Here is a 9,646-nt window from a genome sequence, read left to right on the forward strand (position 1 = left end):
TCATTGATCCGGGTGATCCATGGCTTCGTCGTAGGTGATTATCCTTTTGGGATCTGGAAGAAAACAAAACCCCTCAGTTTCTGACAAGCGCCTTCCAGGACCTGAGGCACAGGGCCTCCTCCTGCATCCTCCCCATGAGATGTTTGCAGACGAACCAGGGGGAGGTTCAGCATCTAATGCTGATTCTTGAGCCCAACAGCAGAAATACAGAATGATTACAGCACAGACGCAGCAGACCCGTTTGAATTGCTTTCTTTAGGCTCCCAGCACCGCTGCCTGTCCTGGCTCTGAGACCCAACACGGATAAAGCCAAGGAGAAGCAAGCAGCACAACGCACCGCTGGGCAGCGGCACGAGCAGCAGGCGGGGAGGGGGCGGCCGTCATTCCCTCCCACATCCTTACCTTGCTTCTGCAAATTCCAAACCGCTTCCATTTCTGCAGAGACAAAACAAGAAGGCCGTTATTGCACACATCTACGCACCAGCAGAGCCCACCCCAAGCACTCAGCCCAGCACCTCCCCACACAGCCAGCAGGACTCAAAGAAGCCGGCGGCAAAGGGCACGGCCGCAGCTCTACCTGGTCTGTGGCATCAGATGACCAAACCCAGCACCAGCAGTGCCACAAATCCCAACCCCAGGCCGCACAGCTCAGTGCGATGCTCTGGGATTTGTTGCTCCACGGTGCACAAACCCGGAACGGCCCCACAAGTTCTTTGCACGCAAAGTTCTCGCGTGCCTTCGTTGACCTACAGAACAGCGAGGGAGGCAAACGCTCTCCTCATTCGCATGGAGACACAACAGAAAGCTGCTCCGTTTGCATTCAGCCCCTACAAAATCGTCACAATGAGTCTTCAGAGACCTATTCCAAATCACGGCAGTTAGCCGCTATCAGACTGCATTTATGAGCCGGAATATTTATGAAGACACCAACTGCAGCCGGTGCTCAAGTCAAGGAGACGACGCTGCAGAAGAAGAGCATTTAGCAGGAGCACGAGCTGCAGGAAGGATCCCCACGGCCTCCCCCTCTGCCAGGGGGAGCACAGAACACACACTGATCAAACATTGCCTGGGGACAAGAGCACAGCGAGGCAGTGGGAGAGCCAACAGCACGGGGAGGGAAGGAAAAGCCCTCGGCCTGGGCTGTGGGCTGCCCAGCTGTGAGACAAACCAGCCCTAGGATCACCTGAACCCATTCACCACAAAGTTGGGTGCGTCGTGTCCTAAATATCACCAGTTCTGCAGCTCTCCCCATAGGCAGAGCTCACCCAAATTCTGGCTCCCCAGCAGCATCGGGACAGCGGGGAAAAAACTCAGAGCCCATTGCTGCATCTTAATGCCAGAGCTGCTCTCTTTTGCTCCATCAGGAACCGCAAAAATGAACTGCTTATTTAACAACACACAGCGAGGTGCTACCAGAGCCCAACTTCAATGCATCAGAATTCTGTAGTCTAGGGAAGAAACAAACCCTTTTCAGGCTTCAATCTTCTTCTGAAGGAGGTGGGAATGTCCTGCACATCCCAAGGACTGGACGGCAGCAGCTGGAGGTGCTTGGCCTGACCCATTCCTAAACAACACCCAGCTGGCAAAGCGGCATGCTCCCTTCCTGGCAAGCTGCAGCCTGGAGGAGACACCAGCCTCAACCTCTTGCCCAACAACAGCCAGCTCTATTGTGAGCCAGGGTGAAACGAGGTGACCTCCAACACAGGGCAGGCAGCCCAGCAGCACCCACCTGCACCTGCAGGTACCAGAGCCACCCTGGCACCATCCCTGGAACAAAGGGGCTGCAGAGGGCTTTGATGTCAGGAGCGCTGCAGCAAGATTCCTCCCAGGCCAATAAACTGTATAGCTGGATTGGTACATAACCTTGGAGGGGAAAGAAGTCTGCGTGATAACTTGCTTGGACAGGCACTTGGATCTACATTCCCCTCACCAGAGAGAATGCTCCTACAACAAAAGTCCCCGTGCTGTGCTATGGTGGAAGCTCTTCACTGTCACAAACCTAGCACCCAAACTGACAACCTTACCCAAACTGAACAGCTTAAAAATAACCAAGAGGGACCATCCTCGCCTGGATTCTCACTACCTGCAATGTGCAACCGTTAACTTTGGGGATGCACAGGAAACAAAGCAAAGGTTCAGCATTCGATGCCACACAGCCTGACGCTGGGCAGCAGATCTGCCAACTGGAAAAAGCAGAGCCTTGAAGAATTACATCAGCTTCTGCCCCGCAGCACATCAGCAACCAACTGAGCCCTCACCCTTCCCACCGAGGGGGAAGGAAACCCAGGCTCATCCCCCCCCTCCCCGATGCAGAGGATGGGAACTGCTGAATTCACAGCGCTGCTGCTGCTTCTGACCCAGTTCCCCATTCCGCCGCACGTCACTCCGCGCTGCCCCTCGCTCTATTTTGCACGCTGCTCCCCTGCTTCTTCATGTGAGCAGGATCAAAGCAGGGCAGGCAGAAACATGGGGCAAGGCACGAGGAAAACAGCTGCAGTTTCCTCTCTCCTCCACTTACGCTGGCTTTGCTGCCATGCAGCTGGAGCAGAGCTTGCCCGCCCTCCATGGGCAGCCTTCTGTGGAAGGAGAGGACCAAACCACCTGTTTGCATCAGCCCCAAAACGAGGATGTGAACAACGCCACATCGAGACAAAGCTTCAGTTCTACCCTGGGGGAGGGGGGAACGGAGCCCATAAGCGACAGCATCACTCCCACTGCTCCTTGTGGGCTCCCATCAGAAGCTCACAGCCCTGCCTCCAGCCAGCCCGCAGCTCCAGCAGCACGGAACTAACTCACATCCACCTCGCTGGGCACGGCACCAGCGAGCAGCACGAGCTGCCAGTGAGGGCAGAGCCCTGAAGGAGCGCGTGCTCCGGGTGGGCAGATCAGATGGCTGTGGGAAAAGGGAAGCGCAGAGCAGGATAGCAGAGGAAGCACCACAACAAGCATCCGAGAGCAGAACACGAGTGTGCGCCAGCTGCTGCGCCAGGGGGTCTGCAGTGCCCCTGGGGGGGGGGCAGCCTGGGCACACAGCAGCCCCCCATAGCTGATGTGCAAGACAAGATGAGGATCTGCAGGAGCTGACCGCAGATGCCAGCTGGGCTGCAGTGCTGCAGCTGCTCATGCCAAGCTCAGCTCTCACACCCTCAGTCCCACCCTCTCCCCACGGGCAGCCCATGGAGCTCAGGGCAGGTGCTCTGCTCACCCCGTCCTTGCCCCACACATCCATAACCCTGCAGGAAGGGCAGATTTGGAGATCAAACCACTGAGGCTTTGCTCGAAACCAAACAGATCGATCTGCAGAGGGAGGATTTCGCCCTTCTCTTGAAATCCAAAGCAAACAAAGTGAGGACAGATACCCACAGCCCAGAACAGGGAGGAGGGCACTGCAGGTTGTGCGAATCAGTGCGTGCAGCCGCTCCCTCCTCCTGCACAGGGACTTGAGGGGACCTCAGGAAAGCAGCCCTAACTGAATGGGAAACAGTGTGGGAACGAACTGCCTGCAAGCTGAGCCTCAGCAACTGTGGGCCAAATCTTTGGTACATGGTGACTGCCAGGCGCTGGCACAACTCTGCCCTCAGGGCCGTGGCCACAAAGAGAGAATGGGGATTTCCCTTCAGCACAGGGCAGGGGAAGCTGCTGATCCTCCCAAAAACCAAACTCAGTCCTCAGCAAACACCAAAATGCAACGTTTGGCGTCACTGCAGGTGTTCTCAAACCTTCATCACCCCATGCTCTGTAAGCCAGCAGCTCCTGGACACCAAGCAGGAGAAAGATGAGCTCAGGCTGCCAGAGCAGCCCTGTGCTAATGACACAATGCTGCTCAGAAACAGCCAGAGCAGAGGAAAAGGAGAGAGCAGAGAGCAGTGTTTTAAGAGGTGATTTAGGTATTCACTCCTGCCAGTGCATGTAATTAACCTCTGTGCTCAGAAGGAATAAGCAGAGCCAAGCTTTGAAGTTAACACCTCCTCAAGAGGACATGGGAAGGGAGTATTCTTTATTTTCCTGTTGTTACTATTGTTTTAGTGGGGTCTTTCATGCAGCGAGTGAGAAGGGGAGAGACAGGGCAGCTTCTGCACAGGAAAGTGCAGGAAGACTAATAGAGACAAACCAAAGTGGATAAAGCAGCAAACTTAATAAGAGAACTGGAGCAGGGAACCTTGGCTCCCTAGCACCAAGCCAAGGCCAGCAGCTGTGAGAGCTCCAGCCTATGGGGCTGGGACCAGAGGTGAAGCAGAAAGGAAACCACCCTGCAGGCTTCGCTCTGCCCTGTTTGCTGCATCCGCACTGTACTTCTGTCACTTCAGTCTGAGAGGACTACAAAGGGGCTCCATGAAAGCAATAACATCATCTGAAAGATGCGTCCTACAAAGGAAGGGAGGAAATTCAATCTGCAGCTTGCAGAAGAGACGAGAGGTGGAGATTTGCCGTGCTGTCGCTACAACACATTTAGAAGGGTGGAGAAAAGGTGAGGGATGGAGGGAGGCTGGGGGGCTACAAAAATAAATAAATGACAGCAAGAAATCAATCACACCGTGAGGAGGAAGAGACACACAGGAACAACCTTCCTCCCTTTAAAGCCACGATCTCACAGCCCCATCCGCCCTGGGGAGAAAGCGCAGAGGTGGCAGAGGTGTGAGCACACAGCCCTCTTGGTGCTGGGGCAGCTGCAGCAGAGCAGTGAGCCCACACAGCTCCTCCTGGGGCCCAGGGAGACCTGGTTGGTCCATAGGGACTAAAAGGAAGAACAGACCAGCGGCTGACCCCCAACCCAACCAACTGCCCATCGCAAAAGAGAAATGAGCAGCTCTTAGCACAAACAAAGCAGCTTTTCAAGTCACCTTCCCAAGCTGCGGCTGCCATTTGGCATGGGCAACCAAAAGCTCCTTTCCAAAACAATCGGAAGCGCTGCAAGAGAGATATCACGTTATTGCATTGCACTGACAGAGGGAAAAAGCAGCAGAAGAGAACAGAGCATGCCCTTAGGTAGCGAGTGAAGCCATTACCTTTAGTGTGATATTTAACAGCAGCACTCAGGTCAAAAGAACCCCAGCTATCTTTCCTTTCTAGGCCTCTCTGGTACCCCTGTTCTTTGGCGGAGCTTAACAAATTGTTCGTGGGAGAGGCCAGAGGGTTCTCTACTTCATAGTCTTTTGAAAGAAACACTAAAGCACCTTGGCTGCCGGCGTCTGCCTTTTGCAGCTCGCCGGTGTGATGCGACTCCAGGGCTGCAGCGCCGCCCTCCCCAGCAGTCCCAGGCTTCGGGGCGGCGCTGAGCGCTGGGGATGGGTTAGTCCGTTTGTCCAGCTCGTACGCCTTGGGGAACGCGGGCTGCTCGGCTCCAGAGGGAACGATCTCAGCACACTGCGAAACCAAGGCGGCGGGATATTCCCCCTGAAACGTCACTTCCATCAGCTGGCCATCGGCAGATTTCCCCGCCGCGGTCTCGGGGCCGGCACTGGGCTCGTTGATGAACGACAAACCCCACTGGTTCTGGAAGATGTCTCCCAGGTTCTGCTGATTCGTCTGCGACGGGAAATCGACTTGAGCCGTGCCCAGCAGCACGGTTTGCATATTGGAAGGGTAGATAAAAAGGTTGGATTTCTTCTGCTCCACAGCCGCCGGGGCTGCGCCGACGTCCGGGGGCACCGCATCAGTGGGGGTGGGAGGGACAGCAGCAGCAGCAGCAGCAGCAGCAGCGGAGGTGAGCAGGGGCTGAGCGCCCGGGGGGTACGCAGTGCCATCCGTCCCGGCCAGGATGGGCCCGTTGGAAAAGCTGGCAGAAGTGACGGACTTCATAGCAGACATGGGGACCTGGGACAGCCGGCTGGACGGCGGGGGCTGAGCTTCCCCGGCAGATGACGAAGACGACGACGATGAAGATGCAGATGGGGTCTGAGCTGCTTTGTTGAGGTTTTCCTTAACTTTGCTTGCATAACTTATTTTGGGAACGATTTTAGCACTGCTATTGTCCACCGGAAAAACCGGGGGCGGTTTAAATAAGGTCCACGAGTCCTCCTTAGACGCAGCCGACGAAGCGTGCTTCCCTTTGGGCCGGTCATCAAACTTCTTGCCGCTAATCCCAGGTTTGGCATCCGAATTTTTCCTCTGCACATCACCGAGCCCAGGCTTCCCCCGGCCCGCCCCGCCGCCCCCCGCCTCGTATTTCCAAACAGGCTTCGTATTTTCAATTCGGTTCCCTTTTTGCTCGCTATAATCGGGTTTGAAACTCTCCAGTTCCTGTTTCAGGGCCGGCGTGCCGACCTCCTGTTGCATTACTTTGTCCTGCACCAGGTTCAAGCTCTCGCAGCCCTTGGCGCTGTTGCGCCGGCCTTTCCGTTTCTTTGGGGTGGTGTAGCCGCTCTCGGAGCCGCTCCCATCGTTGTCGGCCCCTTTGCCCACGTAGCCATTGGTGATGTAGCCGGCACCGCCGCTCACCACGCCGTTGGGAACGGACCCCCCGTCCTGTTTGTCTGCAGGCTGACCTTCTCTGAGTTTGCTGTCGTAGGGCTTCTCATTCTTTTTGTCCATGCTATTTTTCTGAACAAAGTTCTTGGGTTTGATCGCGGCTTTCCCCAGGGAGCTGCCCTTCGCAGGTGGCTTCGGGGTCACATTCGTGTCTGCGAGCTGCTGGCTGCCATTGGGCACCCTGGACGTGGGGCTGGTGGTCTCCTCCGAGCACAGAGCCTTCAGTGACACCTCTCTGTCCCCTGCGTTACCATTCAGCTCTCCATAGCCTGGAAGAAACCAAGAAGAGACAAAAGAGCAAGGATTAGAGCGTGCAGCGTTCAACTTCTGACTGCAAACAGCTGTGTCCCGTTTCCTCAAGGTGTTCTGAACCATAGAACTCTATCTCCCATAGAATCACAGAATGGCCTGGGTTGCACAGGAGCACAGTGCTCATCTGGTTCCAACCCCCTGCTATGAGCAGGGTCACCAACCAGCAGCCCAGGCTGCCCAGAGCCACACCAGCCTGGCCTTGAATGCCTGCAGGGATGGGGCATCCACAGCCTCCTTGGGCAGCCTGTTCCAGTGATTCACCACCCTCTGGGTGAAAAACTTCCTCCTCATATCTAACCTAAACCTCCCCTATCTCAGTTTAAAACCATTCCCCCTTGTCCTATCACTATCCAGTCCACGTCATTGCCATCCACGTGCAGAGCTGGCAGCCCCACAAGGAGAGCTGAGCATCATCGATACACGGACAACCCAAAGCCAGCGCAGCGTTGTTCAACACGCAGAACAAAACAAAAAAGAAGGATACAGGGATGCAAGGAGAGGAAAACACGCAGCCCTACAAGCCGCTCGCAATCTGGAGAGCGATTTCATCAGCTACCATTTCCAGGTCACGCAGAGGAAATTCCCAGGATGCTTCAAGAAAGAGGGACTGCTGCTCTGAGCCGGGAGCTGTTGGGATTCTGCCCCTGCAGCACCAGCAGGGCCCACAGCACCTCCAGCACAGGGAAAAGCAGCGCCCAGGGGCCACGTGCCAGCCCAGGAGCAGCGTGGGCTGCGCTCCAGTTTGGGAAGGAACGCTTCGGTCATCGCCGATGCCGCTGGATCGAGCGGCTCTCATCTTCGCAACCCGGAGCCTCGGATGCGTGGCAGATGTCACCGCTCCAGGTTTGAGGAATACGGGAATCCTTGCGGGACTCCTCGGAGGAACGGCGCGGCCCGGATGGCTGGGAGGGCTCGGCAAGGGCCGTGCTGCACGTGGTTATCTGTGAGCGCACCGGGACCGGCGGCGCCCCGGGACGGCAGCGGGGCTCCATCGCACGGGACGGGACGGACGGGGACGTGCAGCCGTGCAGCCGCATCGCCGGGCCGCGTGCGGGGCTCCGCCATCGCCCCGCGCCGAGCTGCGGCCACGAGCCCATTGCGGATGGTGGCAAGAGCGCGGCGAGGCCGGCCCGGCGTGTCAGCACTTTCAACTTCCAATTTCCGAGGCCGCCTCCGTTTTCTCCCCAAACCAACAACTGGGCCTTGGGGGAGGGGGGGCAGCAAGAAAAAGGCGTGAAAACGGACGGGGCGGCGGGGCGCGTGGGGAGGAGGGGGGCGCGTCCAAACCCCGCGGGCAGCCCCGCGCGGCGCAGGCCCGGCTCCCCCCACCCCCCCCCCGCAGCGGCTCTCGCCGCCCCACGAGCGGTCACGCCGCGCGGCCCCGCACCCCCTCCTCTCCCCCCCCCGCCCCGCACCCCCGGCTCGCCTCGCCCCCCCCCCCCCCCCGCCCCGCACCCCGCACCGCTCCGCAGCCCCACGTGCCCCGCGCCGCCCGCAGCCGCGCCGGCTCCAACATGGCGGACAGGAAGCGGCCCCAGCGCGGCGGAGAAGCTTCCAGCCGGGCCGGGGGAGGCGGCGGCGAAGGAGGAGGAGGAGGAGGACGACGACAACGAAGGCCCCGCCGCCCCGCGAAGCTGCCGCCCGCCGCCCCCCGCCCCGCACCTGTTCTCCGCTTGGGTCCCTCCGGGTGGCGGAGCGTCGCTTTGGGCTGGGCCCGGCCGTCGGGCGGCGGCAGGAAGGCGCTCTGCGGGTAGTAGCAGAAGTGGCGGTGGTGCGGGTGGTGGTGATGGTGGTGGTGCGGGTGGTGGTGGTGGTGCGGGTGGTGGGGGGGCTGCTCCTCCATTGGGGGAGGGGGGGAGGGGAGAGGCTGAGCGGGGCCGGGCCGGGCTGGGCGCTCTCTCGCTGCTGGGCCGTGCGGCGGAGCGGGGACGCGGCTCCGGGTGGCGCGGGGGAGGAGGGGGGGATGGGGGGGAGGGCTGGGAGAAGCAGCGCTGCAATCAGAGAGCGGCTCCGCCCCGCACCACGCCCCGCGGCGACACGGCGCGGCGGAACGGGAAGCCGAGAGCCGGGAGAGGGGAGGGTCTGTGGGGAGCGGGAGGGAGGAGGAGGGACGGGGGGGGGACGGGGGGGGGGGGGAGCGGTGCGATGGGAGCGGAGGCGCTTCTGGGCGATTCCCGAAGAAACGTGGGAGGTTTGGGGGGAAGGCGAGGAAGAGAAGGCAGCGAGCGGAGCGGAGCGGGGCGGGGAAGGGAGCGATGAGAGTGGGCGAGTGGGCGCTTCCCGACGGCTGCCGTCGCGGAATCGCGGCGTGACCCCGCTCCGGAGCGACCCCGAGGACCGGCTGTGCGCAGCGCCGCCCTCCTTCGCCTCCCTTTGCGGCTCCATCCCGCGCAGCCCGCTGACGTCTGCGGCCGTCTGAGCCCACGGTGGGACGTTCCCGTCTGGGTTACCGAGCCCTGGGGTTTGGGGAGGTTCGTCTGCGCTCAGCACAGCGATCCCAACCTTTATCCGTGCCCCCGATGCTGCCCTCCACGTCCTCGTGGACACCCGACAGGGCGGTGGGATTTGGGGTGAGGAAGTGGGGCAGGGCGTAGGGATGAGGAGTCCCCAGAGGGACACGCTTGGGATGGAGAGACCCAAAAGTGAGCCCACGTTTTGGCTGGGTCAGATGGAAAGCCCCATGCAGGCAGCGCTCAGTGAGGTTTTACCTCCTGCAGCAAATAGAGGCAAGAAAACAGGGTGATCGAATTAAAGCCCATCGTGACATCCTCCAAAAAAGTACACAGAGTGCTCAGACTGTCCTCAAACACCACGTCCTACCTTCTCAGGGCTTGTACAGAACACCCCCATATAAATACTCAGTATT

General features: G+C 59.3%; 1 protein-coding gene across 1 annotated transcript; it reads right to left on the bottom strand.

Moving 5' to 3' along the window:
* On the bottom strand, positions 1-8,623 carry NUFIP2 (nuclear FMR1 interacting protein 2; the record flags this gene model as incomplete). Its single annotated transcript, XM_079545351.1, has 4 exons — positions 1-53; positions 403-435; positions 5,007-6,737; positions 8,443-8,623. 4 exons carry the CDS (start codon positions 8,621-8,623, stop codon positions 1-3), a joined length of 1,998 nt encoding a protein of 665 aa, XP_079401477.1.
* Positions 8,624-9,646: the final 1,023 nt, after the last annotated feature.

Source organism: Tetrao urogallus (assembly GCF_951394365.1).
Source record: "Tetrao urogallus genome assembly, chromosome: 20".
Lineage (NCBI taxonomy): Eukaryota > Metazoa > Chordata > Aves > Galliformes > Phasianidae > Tetrao > Tetrao urogallus.